The 20,383-nt window shown below is 33.6% G+C and overlaps 1 protein-coding gene across 1 annotated transcript in view; it reads right to left on the bottom strand.

Annotated features, from left to right (window-relative positions):
* Window positions 1–20,383, bottom strand: part of LOC149895823 (putative fatty acyl-CoA reductase CG8306) — a 52,487-nt gene that overhangs the window by 30,736 nt on the left and 1,368 nt on the right. Inside the window, exon 2 of the mRNA XM_090118683.1 lies at window positions 313–534. Coding sequence (XP_089974809.1) covers window positions 313–510 — 198 coding nt within the window. The 5' untranslated portion in view covers window positions 511–534. The remainder of the gene's footprint in view (window positions 1–312; window positions 535–20,383) is intronic.

Raw genomic sequence — 20,383 nt, 5'->3', positions numbered from 1 at the left:
TTAAATTCTTTAAAAATTAATATTAAGAAATGAAGAAATGGTTTAATTTAATGCAGGAAAAAATATTTTAATTTACTGCAGGAAAAAATGTTTTAATTGTATTCTATAAAAACTTTAAAGCTTAATTAGGAAATGTTTATTTTTAACAATGATTTAATTCCTAATCTGCTTGTTATGCTATGTGCAAGCAAATTATGCTCGTGTTAAAGCGTAATTATTAATTAATAAAAATTAAAATACATAATATTGTATTTAGTTTTCCATTTTCAAACTTAATTGTTTAAACTTTATTTAAGTTAAATTTGTACTCACCGAATGATCAGGGAATTCGTTTAGCCTCTCCGAAATGTCTTTTCCTTTCTTTGGTCGCATTAATAAATATAATTTTCCCGATTCCGGTATGCATCTCAATATTTTTTCTATCAGGCATAATCCAACGAAGCCTGTGCCCCCGGTTATAAAAAAGTTTTTACCGGCGTAAAACGCGCGAACTTGTGATTCTTCCGTCATTTCGATGGTTGTTTTTCACATACACTGAAATGAAACAAATATTTTATAGTATTCAATATTTTTAAAAATAATTAAAACGCCGCCACAGGGAAGTCAAACAAAATTTTGAACACAAAGTTTCGAAGTTCGAACTCGAAGTTTGACACATGAAACGTTGACGTGTTGCCAGTTTACAAAACAAAATTTGATCACATTCATTCTTTAAACTTTCTGCTCTTTAGTCTTTACAAATATTAAAGTAGTCGAATTTCGATTAAGATCTAAATGAATTTAATATCTAACTGTCTCGTTTTTAAAAGCAAATAATAAAAAACATTGTTTATCGGTTAAAATACTACGTAAGATTTTTAAGTGTCATGTTATTATGAAATTAGCAGTGAGAACTTGAAAAAACACAGCCATCTGAGATCATTCTTTTTATTTATAACGAGTGGTTTGAAACGAATAGGCCGGTAGGAGTAAAAAAAAATATTTAAATACAGCACATTATATTATACTAGCTGCTCCGCGCGGTTTCACCCCCGTGGCTCCACTCCTGTTGGTCGTAGCGTGATGATATATAGCCTATAACCTTCCACGATAAATAAGCTATCTAACACCGAAATAATTTTTCAAATCGGACCAGTAGTTCCCGAGATTAGCGCGTTCAAACAAACAAACAAACTCTTCAGCTTAATATTAGTATAGATTTGTGTGAAGTAAGAATTTCAGTTATATGTGTGATAGGATAGGATAACAATTTCTGGATGAAAGTAGTACAAATGAATTTGTTGTTGTCTGTAATTAAATATAAATATAAATAATTGTTACATAATAAATGAGTGGTTAATTCCAATACTCTTAGAAATATTTTCGAACTTATAATGTAAATGAAAATCAATTCCTTCACGCAATTTCATACGTATTTATGTGGCTTAACAATAAAATATAGGTAATAAATGATTAAAAAGTATTGTAAATATTGAAAAAATATAAAAATTGAAAATAAAAACCAATTTTTCTAATGTTCTATTTAACCTATGAGTAATTAAGTACATATATTAATCATTTTTGGACGACGCGGTTGGCGCAGTGGTAAAGTAACTGCCTACTGAGCCGACGGTCCCGGGTTCGATCCCCGGTCAGGGCAAATATTTGTGTGATGAACTCAATTATTTGTTCTTGGGTCTGGGTGTTATTATCTATATATGTATTTATTAAATATTATATTTATCGTCGCCTAGTACCCACAACACAAGCCTTAATTGAGCTTAATGTGGGACTAGGTCGATTTGTGTAATAATGTCCTATAATATTTATTTATTTATTTATTTATTTATTATTTATTTTGTACCGTTACTTTAAATTCTACGGCACTTAGTCATAGAATAAGATGACTTAGCATTTATCATCAAGTATGTATTATTTCTTTCAAATTACCCGCATACAATACAATATAGGTAATAATATACTATATTGATGTGCGGTAATTTAACCAGTTAAGTAGTTAAAGTTAGTATACATCCAGACTAATATTATAAATGCGAAAGTAACTCTGTCTGCCTGTCTGTTACTCAATCACGCCTAAACTACGGAACCAATTTGCATGAAATGTGGTATGGAGATATTTTGATACCCGAGAAAGGACATAGGCTACCTTTTATTGCGAAATATGTACCACGGGCGAAGCCGGGGCGGACCTCTAGCATAAATACAAGCAAATTTTCAATAAATTATTAAGATAATGGAAGGCGTGTATAAGACATTCCCATGATACCTTAACTCAGTATTATTTCGATTGTGGAAAAATGACTAGGCTCTATAGGTCATGTAGCACAATCACTTTCGCAAACTGGAATTAATACTGTTTTATGATATCATGTTATCCCTGTACTGAATAAATTTCTATTTACTGCAATAATATTAAAAATTAAAATAGCTGGGGAAAATTATGCAACTAAAAGTGAGGAAAAAGATGTCGGTCCAAATCTGTGTTCACAAAAGTCACGAAAATAATTTTAATTAAATAGAGTATCTATGCTATAAACAAAGGTGAAGGATGTTATAAAAATGACAATTTAACTCTAAAGCACAGCTCGCTACAACGAGGAAAATAACATGATTATTTACAGTACTCGTTTCTTTTGCGTCAACCCATTGTTTACATATAAACTATCATGGTATAACGTTGTTTAATGGGCATTCGTATTTGCCAACGTTTACACTTTACGTATTACCATAGTATAAAGAGAACAAGTAGGCCCTCTACGGCCGTTTAGGAACGCACGGTACCTAAACTTGCATGGCGCTGGGTTGTCACTTATCACGTTGATGTTTTAAATAATACATAATAGAAACAAACATCGACCGCTCACAGCAATTGCGCGTCCCTAAAGAGAACGGTCCATGAGAAGGAAGTAGGAACCGTCAACCGAGCGGCGTTGTGTGTGTGCGTCAAGCTTTCGTACGCACATGAACGGGGAGCGTGCTGCGTGACCAAACGTTCCGCGTACATACAAACGGCGCGATGTACCTTTGGTCGAAGATAACTTACTTGTTCTCTTTATACTATGGTATTACATACCATGTATTCTTAGATTGTCTGTTCGTAACTCGTAACCTCACATGACATTTTGACGAGTAGTCAATTATGTTCAAACGCTATTATCCTATTTAATGGGCTATTAAAGATGATGGGCGTAAATGTGACAGACACTGATCTTCTTCGAATCGATAGACAATAGCTCGACGTCTAGCACTTAGATTAAAAATTGTATCTGGGTGGCACATGCTTAATTAAAAGAACTTCATTAGAATCTATTGAGCAGTGAGCTAAAAATTAAAACTAAACTAAAGCAATTGAACTTTTGAGCGAACGATGAAATCGCACGATATATTAGACCGTATTGGAATTGAAGTTTCCAATTTGTTTATTTAACTTGGCAGAGTTACAAATTCTTAAATAAATGATGTTTCATTTAACTCAGCATTATTTACAAGCGTAAAACAAATATGAATTCGTTTAGCGACGTTAATCAACGACAAAAATAGGCATTTTAGGCATAATTTCAATTTTACAAGATAATCTAAACCCATTAGAGCTGTAAAATATGCTTAAAACTTGACGAAGTGGTCGAATAAAACTGGATTAGTTAATTTATTTCAATCAATGTTTATAATCTAAACAGATTTATATTTATCTATAACAAGCGGTCCGCCCCGGCTTCGCCCGTAGTACATATTTCGCAATAAAAGGTAGCCTATGTTCTTTTTCAGGGTCTAAAGATTGTCTGTGCCAAATTTCATCAAAATCGGTAGTAGTTTATGCGTGAAAACCATACATACAAACATACAAACCCCTCTTTATAATATTAGTATAGATAGTAAACTGTAAAACATATTATTACCAACAGATTATGGATATAAAAAGACCCGTTCGCGGTTTATAAATCTCTACTGTTATATTTATTTATATATGTTACGTTTATTTGCAAAAATCAGGTTTTACCAGTATATCCCAAGATTTACCGAACTTTTGTAAAATGGGGCGACTTTTTTTGACCTGTAACATATATGTACATAATAATAAATGTTGATGGAAAGAAAACATATAGGTATTTATTTATCTTGGCTAAAAGATCGAAATTAACAATGTTCACAGAACAACTCTAGTACCATAATATCTTGAATACTTGAAATAAATGTGTTACTCTTCAGAGTAGGTAAATTATAAGATTTTCTCGAAACAAACACATACACAAAATAAACAGGACAATACTACAAGGCGACCTTAAAGCTAATACCATTAACCAAATAACATGAAAAAGTAATAATTTGTATATTTTCTCAAGGTAGTGTACATGTGATTTGCGTCACACATTGCAAGTCATTTAGGTGGTAATTACATACACAATAGTGTCTAATAAAATTATTCATAATCACTGTATAATCACACAGTGGCAGTCATTTAATGCTGTTTGTCATGGATAATTATTTTGCAGTTTGCAAATCTCTGAATTTCTATAGAAGGATTATTTCACCATTTCACGAAAGGTACATTATACGTTTGTTTGTAATTGACTCCTTTAAGACTCAATTATGACTCACTTTAAAATGACAGATTTAATTCAAACTTCATCACGACACTATCATTTCATGTCTTTATCTTTTTAAAACGAGTTTTTCGTTTTTTTAACAATATAATCTTTTTCTAATATGTATTGAGGCGGAACTGGGGCGAGCTGCTAGTGATCAATTAGACAATACATATTTTATTCCACCATTACCATTAGTACCATTCACCTTTAGCGTTCAAAAAACGTAGATTTTTCAATTTCCCCAAAATTAGATTACTTTCATTTATCTGGCAACACGATAAATTCAGATGACATTTTGTAAGCTTTAAAAATTTAAACTCTTAACCAAGCTTTATTCTAATTCCTAGGATTAAAAGCTATGATTTCAATACTTATTTTATTTACAACATAATATTTTGTTCTACTTCATAAAAAGTATAGTTTGAGGTGATTATCTGAAAAATGAATATAATATATTCAGCATGCTAATGAGTAGATACTTACTTCGTTTTTTTTCTTAATCTTGCATCTCATCAAAGGTAATTACTTTTTTACGACACCCGGGCATCCATAAAAAATGTCATTTTGTTTTCTTGTGACGCTGATGGCATATTTTGCTTAGTTTGTTAATTTGAAACTTACATGTTCTCCAGAAAACTTTTTTTTAAATTACTAAAACATATATTTTATAGTTACAAAATAATAAAAAATATGTTAGCCCTTGGTGCACGAGTCCGACTCGCACTTGGCCGGTTTTATTTATTTTACTAAATTAAAATCGTTTAGATAATAGGACTTTAATAACAAAATATGGAAGTTTAATCCTATAATAAATAAATAAAAAATGTTGTGTGGTTTTATGAAACCACGGTAAAAGTGAAACTGTTCGAACGGTTCCGAACACTGCTTTGTGTAGCGCATGTCGCGTGACGGTCGGCTGCCGAGTAGGTATACCTATTACCTACTCGGCAGCCGCGATACACGCGACATGCGCTACACAGACCAAACAGTTTGAGACGATGTAATAAAAGTTTCACTTTAATAAATAAATAAAAATGTGTGCGTGTACTAGTGTACAGTGTGCAGTGTACACACGTAAGAAGTGAAACTTCTTTATGACCTTATTTAAGAAAAAAAAAATTTACTATTTAAGCAACTTTACAGAAATACGTCAATCACGCGTGGTAGGGATAAAAACAAGATGGCGCGTAACGCAAAAATGTCACGCGTAACGGGAAAATGTCACGCGTAACGAAAAAATGTTACGCTACATTTTTTTTTCCAACCCCGATAAAGAAGTTTCACTTCAAAAACGTTAAGACTTAAGCCACCTGGACACCCATCCATGTTCTGACAGGGCTCTAACGTTGCTTAACCTAGAATCAGTGACCGGTGAGTGTACGGAACCGTTATTATTGCGACTTCCGTATCACGTTTAAGTAATTTACGGATCTCTAAAACAATGCAAACTAATATTACAGTAATCAAGACCAGTATTAAAATGAGATATTAATTATAGATACAGAAATCTAGTTATTATTTTTGTTTTTAAACGCGTCGTCGACACTTAACGATTTAAATAATGAATCATTCATTAAAAACAACTGTATTATTTTTTTAAACACGTGGGATGTTAAAAATATTATATATTTTAAGGTCAGTTATTCTTGGATTTATTTAAATATAAAAATAATATTTATAATAAAAATTGCCAATATTAATCCGTAAAAAACACTACACAGTACACACAACGGTTTTTCCTCAAAAAAATTGTGTACAAAGAGCAAACATACAATAAATACCTACGCAAAATACGTAATAATTATTTCGACGTCAATATTTTTATTTATATAAAACCTTCCCTAAAACTTTTTTAATAATCCTGGCCGTTAAAAGAATAATAAAATTCAAATATCGAACACTCGCACTGCAAGCGGCGAGGTCACTAACCCATCACGATTCACGCGGTAATATTACCTGTAGCTCGGCTGTCAGCTGTGGAAATTTACCGCGCATTTTCATATTTTATAATCTCACGCGCCTACGGCCTACCGCAAGCTGAGGTTTTCACGGCTATTTTATTACGAAAGCCGTTTCTAGTATTACTAGCGTGCGTAATTTGTTTATTACTTTAACTTATCTATGATTAAAATTGCAATAAAATATAGATGTTACTTAAATAATAATTTTAAATATTCGCGTTTCTAGTAATTTTCACAAACAAGTTTTGAAAAAAGAAATTCTTTCGTGTGCGTTACCCAGGCAAAATGTTTTGCTTTAGAGAGATGAGACTTAAACAAATAATTAGTGTATCATGAGGAGCAATTTGTTTACTAATAGCAAAATTTGTTTGAATTGTAGTTTTTAAGTTATTTAAGAAAAACAAATTTTGCTGGAGTAACGTTTGAAACGTTACCCAGGCAAAATCGTCTTTCAAAAATTAGTTTCAGCACGGAACCAAATACATGAATAGATAGCTTTTGTTGCGTAGTAAATGTTTATAAATAGCAAAATTTGTGTGTGGTATAGTTCTTTAGTTATTTAAGATTTTGCTGCGGTAACGTTTTGGGATTTCCCAGATCTCGAAAACGGCTCAACGCAGAAGTTTGAAAAAAATACCAATAAAAGACCTCAATTTGTTTAAATTTGTTTAATCATTAGTTTTTGATTTGGTTGACGTAAACCAATGTAATTAAATGGTTTCAAAAATCAGAAGAAACGGGTTTGCAAGTAAACCAATACACTTATAACCAAATAAACAGCTGTAAAAAATACCCGTGGTTCGACGCTTGTTTACATCAGAAATATTAGATTTCATACTTTACACATTAAGAAGATAAAAACAAATTTGATTTATTTTAGACTGGTCGTACTTTAGCGATCAAATACGCAGTTCCCATAACATTAAGAAACATGGCATACTTTAAACAAATTAAAATGATTCCTGAAAATTCCTTCCTGTTAATTGCAGCTTTGAATTACGGCTCTAATGAAAGTTATCTCAAAAACAAGATTATGTCAGCAATTCTCTAATGAGCCGACCAAATTGAAAAGGTCACATAAAAGCGACCGCACCATACATAAGCGCAACCATCTGAAATGAACAGGATAATATAGATGTTTTGTTAGTACAGTTGAATACAAAAGTTTTCTGGTCAGGTTAGTTAAAATAATAAAATGGTTAAGATTCATTATTTTTATTTAAAAAATCAGTCTCATACAAATTATATGTATTGCTTTGCCTTAGCATCAACATTTTTGAGTTTTGTTACGTGTTACTTAGAGTGAATATTTTAACATTACATGTGACTGCCACAGGTGGATAACCCGTGAACCAATCATTGTCAAAGCGTCGTAACCTTCTTTTAACTTAATGTTGAAATATCCACTCTAAGTAACACGACATAAAGCTCATATTTCAATACCACAGTGTGACTTGAGTTGGAATTGAGTCGGCGTTGTGTGTGTAATGTGCAAAGCACATTTAATGTTTTTTTTTACAAAATATGTATTATCGGCTTGCCTATATTTCTTGCCCTTATGTTGCGGTTTCGAGCATATTCTATAAAAAATGTATATAATCACAAAACTTTTAAATGAGAAAACAACAATATAATAAAAATCTTCCAACAATTATATAAAAAATAAACAACTTTTACACTTATGTACCTATTTAAAAATATAGGAAACAGTACAGTTTTTATCATTAATAACTACTAATATCACTCATAATCACAGATTCGTACCTAATTCAATAAAATTTGTGTGGTCATTGGGACTGTATAAAATTATGTGTTTTATGCTTCCAGTCTCTAACGTTTTAATTACCTACACTAATGAATATATAATCAAATGTGGCATTATGGAGTTTTTGCATTTCTGTAGTTTACAGTACAGATCATCGTAACATTCATATTGTTGAGTTTTCGTTCTGTAACAGTATGCTCTGTAATGTCCAATCAATGTGGAACTTGATGGTGGGTCAAAATCAATTACTGCCAAAATCATATACTGTTGGCCATTTAACTCTATATTAATGGGTATATCATTCAGGTTAACAGACATGTCATGTAGTTCGAAGAAAAGTAATGGTTTTAATTCATATGTAAAATATACATTTCCTGTCTCGCATACAGGACACAGTGAAACATTATCATTATTAATACACGATGTGGCAGATTCTTCCAAGAAGTCAATACCCTTTTGTGTTATAATATTTATATTTAAAGATATATATTTACAATCAATTTTCTTTGGTTGTAATGCATTTGAGCATGTGTCATTTGAGCAACACCTCTGTCTGGTGGCAGAAAAGTATATGTTGCTCATGAATATCTGTTCTAAAATCATTGTTATATTACATTCACAACTGATAATATTTTGCTGTGACTTTGTTGAAGTGAAACTTCCTTATCGGGGTTGGAAAAAAATGTAGTGTAACATTTTTTCGTTACGCGTGACATTTTTCCGTTACGCGCCATCTTGTTCTTATCCCTACCACGCGTGATTCGACGTATTTCTGTCAAGTTGCATATAGTAATTTTTTTTTTGAAAAATAAGGTTAAGTATAAAGAAGATTCACTTCATACGTGTGTACACTAGTACACGCACAAATTTTTTTTATCAAAAAGGTCAATCAATAGTTTGTCACGAAGTTCATATAATCTTTTGCAAGTTTTTCTCGTATTAGATAATACTTTTATGAATGTTGTTAAATCATCGCTAGCACTATTTAACTTTTTCTAACGTTTTTCTGCTTAACTGTACAAAACATCGGTTACCAAGCTGCTAATTTGCGAAGATTACCCGTACGTACGGTGCAGTCGCTTTTACGTGACCTTTTCAATTTGGTCGGCTTATTAGAGAATTGCTGACATATTCTTGTTTTTGAGATAACTTTCATTAGAGCCGTAATTCAAGGCTGAAATTAACAGGAAAGAATTTTCATGAATCATTTTAATTTGTTTAAAGTATGCCATGTTTCTTAATGTTATGGGAACTGCGTATTCGATCGCTAAAGTACGACCAGTCTAAAATAAATCAAATTTGTTTTTATCTTCTTAACGTGTAAAGTATGAAATCTAAAATGTCTGCTGTAAACAAGCGTCGAACCACGGGTATTTTTTACAGCTGTTTATTTGGTTATAAGTGTATTGGTTTACATGTAAACCCGCTTCTTCTGATTTTTGAAACCATTTAATTACATTGGTTTACGTCAACCAAATCAAAAACTAATGATTAAACAAATTTAAACAAATTAAGGTCTTTTATTGGTATTTTTTTCAAACTTCTGCGTTGAGCCGTTTTCGAGATCTGGGAAATCCCAAAACGTTACCGCAGCAAAATCTTAAATAACTAAAGAACTATACCACACACAAATTTTGCTATTTATAAACATTTACTACTCAACAAAAGCTATCTATTCATGTATTTGGTTCCGTGCTGAAACTAATTTTTGAAAGACGATTTTGCCTGGGTAACGTTTCAAACGTTACTCCAGCAAAATTTGTTTTTCTTAAATAACTTAAAAACTACAATTCAAACAAATTTTGCTATTAGTAAACAAATTGCTCCTCATGATACACTAATTATTTGTTTAAGTCTCATCTCTCTAAAGCAAAACATTTTGCCTGGGTAACGCACACAATTCTTTCGCCTCTGAGGAATCGATAAGAAGTAGACTAAATAGAAACTAGGTATGTATATTTTTTATGATACGAGGTACCTATGTAATATATATTTTTACGCCCGCGTTTTCAAAGAAAAACCCGCATATCTCCCGTTCCCGAGGGATTTCCGGGATAAAACCTATCCTATGTGTTAATCCAAGTTACCTTCTATACGTGTGCTAAATTTCATTGTAATCGGTTCAGTAGTATTTGCGTGAAAGAGTAACAAACACACACATACACATCCTCACAAACTTTCGCATTTATAATATTAGTAGGAAGTAGGATAGGATAGGAAGGATTAATTAAATGTGATCTATATTCTGTGCTTATGTTTATGTATACAAATAAGAAAAAGATATGGTGAAATACATATTATGTGCTGGTGAAAGTATTTTCAAGTTTGGTCGTTAAAACAAATAATGTAAGACTTATTAAACAGCGCCGTTTAATTAATTTAATACATAGTACTTAATGTCACAGTGAAATGTGAATAATCACAGTTTTGAACTAACACAGGCTTTAATTTCCCCAAATTTTAACTGTATTATTTTAAAACTTTTTCAATAAACTTTAAACTTTTCAATGCCGGTAAGTTTTGAACGAAATATTTCTTCTCTCCAATTTATTAATTCTCGACTGTCACGGTCTTTTATGGCCGTTCCCAATATTCAAACTACGGATAAAGATAGACAGCTATCTCCGATAGCTAGTAAGGTTCTATCTATCGTAAGATAGATACGATATTCAAAAGTGCTTCTAGAAGAAGTCTAATTGAATAAATAAATGTTTGAGTTTGATATTGGGAACGGCCATTACTGGCTGACAGCTGTCAAAACGTTATTGGGACGCTCAAATAGACAAATTCAAAGAGAAAAATATATACCTCTAGTAAGCAGTTAGTCCTCCAGACGATAGGTTAGCTTATCGCTAGTAAGCTTATTGGGACGCCAAAACAAAAGATAGATAAGTAGCATTTTCTATCTTTAGTAGGGTCAAACCGAAGATAGATACGATATTGGGAACGGCCATTTGATAGATAGCCTACAGAAGGACAACGAAGTCTCGGTATTATGGTAATAGGATCCCGTTTTACGCTTTGACTACGGAACCCTAAAAACAATAAAAATTCACATGTAAAGGTTGACGACCCACCATTACATAAAAGTTAAGTATGTTATTGTTACAGAGTTTCGTCATTCATTTTGTTTCACTTTTATTACCTTACATATTTGTGTCGCGGAGGGTAAAGGCTTTTTAAAGATAAAAATTGAAAATAAATCGTCGAAATGTACCCGCATAGCGTCCGAATGACTGTACCAAACTGGATTCAACCGACCTCAAAAAGTAGGCTTTCAGTTCGACTTTATTTTTATAATAAACGATATCATCATCGACAATCATTTGGGTGACACACAAATAACTCGTATCGTGTTATCTATACTAATATTATAAAGAGGAAAGGTTTGTATGTATGTATGTATGGTTTTCACACATAAACTACTGGACCGATTTTGATGAAATTTGGCACAGATAATCTTTAGACCCTGAGAAAGAACAAAGGCTACCTTTTATTGCGAAATATGTACCACGGGCGAAGCCGGGGCGGACCGCTAGTTTATAAATATAATACTTAAATCTCAGGAACTGGTCCGATTTGAAAAATTCTTTCGGTGTTAGATAGTCCATTTATCGAGGAAGACTACAGGCTATTATATCATCACGCTAAGACCAACAGGAGCGGAGCACTGCGGAGAAAACCACGGGGCACAGCTAGTTTATAAATACATATAACGGAAAACCTAGGCTGGTATGTTAATTGTTAGAGGCATTGAGTTACTATGTACTACGTACTAGAGAGGCCATCGCTACACTATTTGTAACACGAGTCAATCGTCTCAAAATATTGAAGTGAAAACTTCTTTAGCGGCGTTGGGTATAAAATCTTAAACTCGCGTCAGGACACGTGGCCTGATCGAAAAAGCGTAAGACGGATGTTTTTTTTTTTTAAGCCCTTATATTCCATGCGTAAGACGGATACCATTCCAAAATATCAAACATGCTGAACGTTAATAATCAAATTTTCACTTCTGCCGGCACTCCCCCAGTGCAACCCGTCTTTTTTTTGTTACATTGATGGGTTTTAATTGATAAGTTTATTCATATTTTTTTAATAAGTTAAATAATAATTATTTAATAAGTTTAAAGGTTAAAACGATAACCATCCCAATTAATCCAAACTGTGAATCGGTTGAACAAATGTGGCTGAGGTTAGTGGTCAACGGTAAACATATTGCGGTGGGAACAGCCTATCGTCCGCCGTGGCTTAATCTGGATTTGTTTCTGGATACTTTGACTGACACAATAAGTGCACTTGATAAAGTTGATCATTGTGTATTGTTGGGGGATTTCAATGTAAATATGATAAATTGTAATGATTCTAAATCTTTAAAAATAAATGAATTTCTTTCTTCCTTGAGCCTTTCACAGCTTGTTTCTGCTCCTACCCACTTTACTGAAGGCAGTCAAACTCTAATCGATTTAGTTTGCACGGATTTGCAGGCTAGGAACGTTACAGTCGAACCATACAGATCTAGTCTTGGTCATTCTGTCGTTATGTGTGAGTTCAACATAAAAAGAAATAGATTAAAACCTTATGTAACTAAATTCCGTCCTCTTAAATGTATTTGTCGAGAAAGTTTAAATAAAGACCTGAGTAAAATAGATTGGAATAATTTCATGCATCTGGACTCAGTAAATGCAATGGTTGAGGCTTTCTCAAAGTGCATTATTGCGCTGTTTGATTTACATGCACCCATTAGGACAATCGTTTTCAAAGAGCCCTCACATCCCTGGATTACTGACACTATAAAAACCATGCTGAAGTTACGCGATGCCACTTTATCTAAATATCGGAAATCTAAGACAGATTCTAAAAAGGATTACTACCATCAATTGAAATCTCTCGTCGTGTCCTCTTTACATAATGAAAAAGTAGCTTATTTTCGTTTTAGTATAAATGATAAAATAAATGAACCTCAGGTGCTTTGGAAAAATATAAAATCTAATGTTTTACCTCGCAAACAACTAAATGAGCTCCCACCACATCTGTCCTGCCCCAATCAAATAAATCAGCATTTTTTACAAGTCCCAGGTAGTGCTATTGTAGATTCAACGTCCTTAATGTTCTTCGACTCCCATCTGCACAGCGAGGCGGTTTTTGAATTAACAACTGTTTCTGAAGACACTGTGTCAAAATATTTGCTGGGACTCGCGTCGAACGCTGGGGGTTGTGATGGAATAAATTTGAATATGCTGCTGCTTACTCTGCCTCACACCTTGAAACCTATAACACAGATTATTAATTGCTCCATTTTGACGTCGACGTTTCCCGATTTGTGGAAAAAAGCATTGGTTCGGCCTCTGCCTAAGAATCGTAACCCTGTTTCATTCAAGGACTTGAGGCCGATAAGTGTTTTGCCGTGCATGTCGAAGGTATTGGAGCGGGTTGTTTGTAGGCAACTTACGGAGTTTATTGAGAACAATAACTTGCTTCCCGTATTTCAGTCTGGTTTTAGGAAATGCCATAGTACCACAACAACTCTGTTGGACGTAACGGACAATGTATTGGCCGCTCAGGATAAGGGTATGTGTACCATCCTTGTGCTGCTTGATTTTTCCCGAGCATTTGATTGTATAAGTATTCCTTTGCTTCTGTCGAAACTGCGTTACTATGGCTTTAGCCATAGCACAGTACACTGGTTTCACAGTTATTTATACAACCGTCAGCAGAGTGTCGAAATCAGATTGGATGATGGTAGCTCCGTATTTTCAGATTTTGGTCTTCTTGATAGAGGTGTTCCCCAAGGCTCTATTCTGGGCCCCATCCTATTTATTTTATACTCGGCCGATATAGTTAATTCAATAAAAAAGTGTAAGTTCCACATTTATGCCGATGATACTCAGGTTTATATTTCTTTCTTTCCGAATGATTTTGATAATGCTATAAAACACTTGAATGATGACCTTTCACGTATTGCAGATTGGGCTGACACAAATGCTTTGGTGTTAAATCCTGATAAGACAAAGTATATATTATTCGGTGCAAAAAAGTATATCACATCTATGCCACCTTTTGATGTTAAAATCGTAGGTAAGACAATCCAGAGAGTTTACGAGGCGCGCAATCTAGGTCTTTATGTAGATAGCTCACTAAGATATGAGAAACATATCACTAACACAGTTAGTAATTGCTTTTTCCGTTTAAAAACTTTGTATAGAGTGCGTCCATACCTGTCGGAGGACCTTCGAGTGCGTTTGATAGAATCTTTGGTTCTATCTAAACTTAATTACGGTGATACTGTCTACGGTCCACGTCTCATGGCCAGAACCGAAAGGCTCGTACAAAGAGTACAGAATGCGTGTACGCGCTACTGTTACACAATTCCACCTCGCAGTCACGTCACGCCATTCTTAAATAAGCATGGAATTCTCAAGCTAAAGGCAAGGCGCCAATTGCATCTGGCGTCTCTTATGTTTGGGATTATCAAGACGCGTACGCCCATTTACCTTTATGAAAAGTTAAACTGGACAACCAATAATCGGGATGTTGCGTGCAGAAGTTGCGCTCAGCCACTTATTATTCCTCAGCATAGATCGACTACTTTTAGAGGCAGCTTCCGCTATGCAGCATCAAAAATATGGAACGACTTGCCCCCACCGATTAGGTTATTGGTTAATATTAACACGTTCAAGAAACACCTTAAAAACTACTTGATCGATGAGCAGCGTAGGATAAGCTAGTGTCCAGTTTCTGTTTCTGTTTTCGTGTTCTGTTCTCTCACTGAATTTTATTATTATATTTGATGTGTTTGTAGCTTTGGACAATGTTCTTTATTTTAGGCCTGCGTGTAATTTAATATGATATAATGTAATGTATATATGTACCTATATCTGTTTTATTGTATTATTTTATTATATTATTTTATAATTATATGTGATATTTATATATATGATTTTCATACACTCATAATGCACTACCTACTTATTATAAACACTATTTTAATTATTATTATCATTGCGTCGTCTCACGTCCGTGAGTCGGATCTTAAAGGGATCTTGTTGAAAACCAGCGCCAGGCATAATATGCCTGGCACATGCTGAACTTGGTCCTTTTTGGCGATACGGGGGCACTTTCATATTACATTGATTTATTTTTTGTTTTATTTTATTATTGTTTTCCATTTCTTTTTTGTATGTTTTTGTTTTGCTTTTATTAATGTTTTGTGATGATTGTGTCTTACTGATTGCCGAATAAACGTATTTTCTTTCTTTCTTTCTTTCTTTCTTTCTAATATTTATTTGTTACATTGATTGGTTTTAATTTATAGGTAATAAGAGGCAGAATATCTACAAAGTGTATGGACTCACTAGCCACCCCGCGCCGCCGCGCTTGTCGCACAGATTTTGTTCGTGGTGTCCTCTCTATAATAATACCTCAATGTGTTAGCGGATATTAAAAACAAAACTAAATTTAAATATCGTGCCTATAAACGTGACCAAAGAGAAAAAATTATTTCAAAATTATTTAAATAAAAAGAAAGTGTGAATATAATATGAATGGAATTGTTTATAAATTTTTTACACTCATAAACCTAATTATATTAACAGTATTGTTTTGTCGTGTATTCTTGAAGAAAGAATTTGGAAAGTTATTTAACAACATAATAGTACTTATTTACCTGACTGTTCAAGCATTTATCTTCCCTATTAAAAAAGCTGTTTTTCCCAGTTGCTTGGTCTTTATATTCTATACTAGCTGCTCCGCGCGGTTTCACCCCCGTGGCTCCACTCCTGTTGCCCGTAGCGTGATGAAATATAGCCTATAACCTTCCTCGATAAATGGGCTATCTAACACCGAAAGAATTTTTCAAATCGGACCAGTAGTTCCCGAGATTAGTGCGTTCAAACAAACAAACAAACAAACAAACAAACAAACTCTTCAGCTTTATAATATTAGTATAGATTCCTGATCACCTATAAATAAAGAGAAAGCAAATGTGTACTATTTATCTAAAATCTATAGTTACACATTTTCTCTTGAAGCACTAAATCTCTTGTGGTCTAAGCCACTTTCTAGACCTTTTCAAATGTCTAGACTCAAAGTGTGCTGTCAATAATAAGCCGCATAATTATTAAGACTTATGGACTAAAATCTTTGTGTAAAACTAGCTTTCCGCCCACGGCTTCGCCTGCGCAAAAGAAAAACCTGCGTCGATTGTTTGAATAATAACTAATAGATACCAATAATAGAAGCTAATATAAAGCGTGTAAAAATGTCTAACTTTTTAATAGGTTTACATACTTGTAAACATAACCAAGTAACTAGGTTCCATTTTACTCGTATTGACCTAATAAAAATATTGTAGACATGTCATCACATTGACTGTCAAGTTGGCTTGATTGGTCACTCTGCCTTCCAAGCCAGAGGTCGTGGGTTCGATTTCCACCAAGGGCAAATATTTGTGTGATGAACATCGATGTTTGCTCTGTGTCTGGGTGTTAATTATCTATATAAGTATGTATTTAAAATTATAAATGTATGTTTATCAGCCAACTGGTTTCCATGACACAAGCGAAAAGCTTAGTATGAGATAGAAGCCACTTGTCTAGGGCTGCCCCCTAGACAAGTGGCTTTCTATTAGCGTAACGTTCAATAGAATAGATTATGAATGTATGAGATTGACGTAATCAATTGTCGTCGTCGTCGTAATCAAACGTCAATCTCATACATTCATAATCTATTCTATTGAACTTTACGCTAATAGAAACCCACTTGTCTAGGGGGGCTGATCGTGCCGTGTGTGAAAAATATCCTGAAATATTTATTTATGTATAATTTCCCAATATTGGGATGACTATACTATAGTAATTCTATTAAAGCAATTGATATTTGGCTCATCCATTTTGCATAATCATGCTTATCCAAGCAATAAACATACAAAATACTTAATGACTAGGCTTTAATATAGTCTTTGCAAAAAAAACAAGGAGTATAAATAATCCAGTTATGTACATATAGACCGGGAGATACTGACACAAAATTTCGAGTCATTTGTAACAGGATGGCGGTTCTACAGGGTTCTTAGTACGCAATAACAAAAAGAAAAATGATGGTGTGAACGCTGGTACCGGCGGCTTCGTCGCGTGGGCGTTAGTCGAACTCATCGGAAAATAGCGAAAGTCGAACGATTTGTAACAGTATGGCACTTATTTTTCCTGTAAGTTTGAGGATCAACGAATATAAATACAAAATTTCAAAGATCTAGGTGTTGGAAAGCTTCACTTATATAAATTAATAATAAATTTATTTTTCAAGTATGACAGCACTTTTTCCCCCTACTAGAAGTATGGCAAATATAATAATGGTCACATTTTATCAAATACTCTCCAAAAAGCCAAATGCAATACTGGTACAAAAAGATAAGCGAAATAAAAAAAATTTGCAGATTTTCGGCGGTATGGCGACCATTTGGAATCGTCCGAAAAGTATGGCATGGCGATTTTCGTAAATGGCTGCACGACGATGGTTACCTGTGCAAAAGTTAGCTTGGTACAAATGGTTGAATAATTGTTTTTTTTAAATCAACACATTCGCGTCGGTATGGCGGGCTGTAAGTCATACCGGAAAAGTATGGCATGACACTACCGCCTACTTCTTTTTTATGGGCTATCGGTAAATTCTAAAATTTTTGTGTTACAAATCGTTTGACTTTCGCTATTTTTCCAACGAGTTCGACTAACGCCCACGCGACTAACCCACCGGTACCAGCGTTCACACCATCATTTTTCTTTTTGTCATTGCGTACTAAGACCCCTGTAGAACCGCCATCCTGTTACAAATGACTCGAAATTTTGTGTCAGTATCTCCCGGTCAGTGGTTTGAACAATAAAGAGGTAATGAAGTTAAAACACGCCACAATATGTAAAGAAATTAGACTTTAACGGATTTTAAACGCGATTTATTCATTATATCTTTTTACCGGACGTTTCAACTTACAGAGATGAGAGAGCGTGCTTACGGAATTTAAAATCGGTTAGGGGGCGTCCATAAATTATGTGAGATGTTTTTTTTTCTAGTCAAATCTCATCTAATCTTACGTTACATTACTATTTAATTGAAAAAAAACTTCACGTAATTTATGGACGCCCCCTAACTCGCGTGAAATCAAACAACGCACGAAGGAAATTTCCAGAATATACCATGGCTACTAGTTATGCAAGAAATATAAATATAATCTTTCGTAACGCGCCATTTAAAAGATATATCGATTATTAAACTATTAATGGCACGAAAACCTTCCATAGGTTTTCGCGGACGCTCTATCAGCCATGTGTAACAAAAAAAAACGTAAATATTATTCAACAACCTAATTTTAGATTTACACGTGTTTTTAACTTCAAGTATACTTAGTATTATATTATATGTGATACTAGCTTTCCGCCCGTGCCCGCTCATTTATCTAAAACGTAATAAATTATATACTAAAAACTTCCTCTTGAATCACTCTATCTATTATAAAAACCGCATCAAAATCCGTTACGCAGTTTTAAAGATTTATGCATACAAAGGAACATAGGATAGGGACAGAGAAAGCGACTTTGTTTTATACTATGTAGTGATTATAAATGCGAATGTTTGTGAGGATGGATTTAAGTATGTGTATGGCAACATAATATTTATTTGTTGTATGAAACATATTTATTTATTGTAATTTACAAAATAACAAACGCACCATATCAAAATCCCTGTTACAGTTGTAGCGATTTTAATGTGACTTTCACTGTCACAGTGTCACTAAGGTAAGGCCCTAAACAAAATGAAATATGTATTGAAATCGGATAAAACCACTGATCATGGTTAGGGGGCGGGGCCGGTGCCGCAGCAATATGCCCAAAAAAAGAACACATGCTGTTTGTTGCATTCAGTTGACGTTCTACCAAAGAATACTTATAGGTACTCTAAAAAAGCCGGGTATTATTTGACAATGCCGTTTTGTTACGTTAAAGTTTGTAAAAACCAAAGTGAAATACCATCGGTAAGTAGGTACTGAAAATTATACGATTTTCTTACTAAAATTTCAAAAACAATATTACGTAGAGTGATTTCTTGGTTTCTGACACAGATCACAGAAACTAAATATGGATAAAACCATGTATACAAGATACAGACACAGTAATTTACATACAAATATATTATATTAGTCTAGACTCTAGACCAGCGTCATCTAGTTTTAAACAGGAAAAAAAAGCACTTAAAAACATCTTAAAAATTAAAATACTTAAATATATTCGAGATTTTTTGTTTCAGTTCATAACAAGATAATTTCTAGGAATAATGCAAAAATGTTGTAAAAAATATAAAATTATGCTCTATAGATACCGCCATCTTGGATTTAATGTGACGTCACGTAAAATGAGTGGACAATAATTATTGTCTGAATTACAAATATAGTTGTAAACCTACCATATTGCTTAATACTAGCTTATCAGTAAATAGCTTTCCACCCGCGACTACACCCGTATTTTCAAAGAAAAACCCGCATAGTCCCCATTCCCGTGGGTTTCCGGGATAAAACGTATGACCCAAGTTACCCTCTATAAAAAAAGGGAAGTCCCATGTCCCCTAGTGGGGTAAGGGGCAGATGCATTATACATCTGTTTCACTGATCGATTCGATCGATTACAGAGGGCGGCCTTATCGCTGACAGCGATCTCTGCCAGGCAACCCAATTGACTAGGACAAATGCTGAGTATGGTGGAAAGTGGTGCATAATAAATTAAAAAGTAAAAGAATTTATTATAATAAGATGTACTACAAATATAAACATTCCTCATGGATTAGTAGTACTTAAGGATAGGATAGGATTTTTTCAAATAAAGAAGAATTAATATGGCGCCATTGAGATAATATTACTATGGCGCTTGGTTTTTTAAACAATCAATTCTTTTAGTTTCTTACATTGTAAGTGATATCGTAAGTCGTAATCAACTCTTATAAACAACTATTATTAGGCATCTTTCTCTGAGTGATTTGTCAATAATACCTTTGTAGTTTTTACCGACTTCAAAAAAGAAGGTTCTAAATTC

The sequence above is a fragment of the Colias eurytheme genome, chromosome 30, assembly GCF_061535395.1.
Source record: "Colias eurytheme isolate Ceu_HAF_F1 chromosome 30, ilColEury1 Martin Lab GWU primary, whole genome shotgun sequence".
Lineage (NCBI taxonomy): Eukaryota > Metazoa > Arthropoda > Insecta > Lepidoptera > Pieridae > Colias > Colias eurytheme.
Note: the sequence above shows the minus strand (reverse complement) of the source record. Positions and strands in the feature narration are given on the sequence as shown.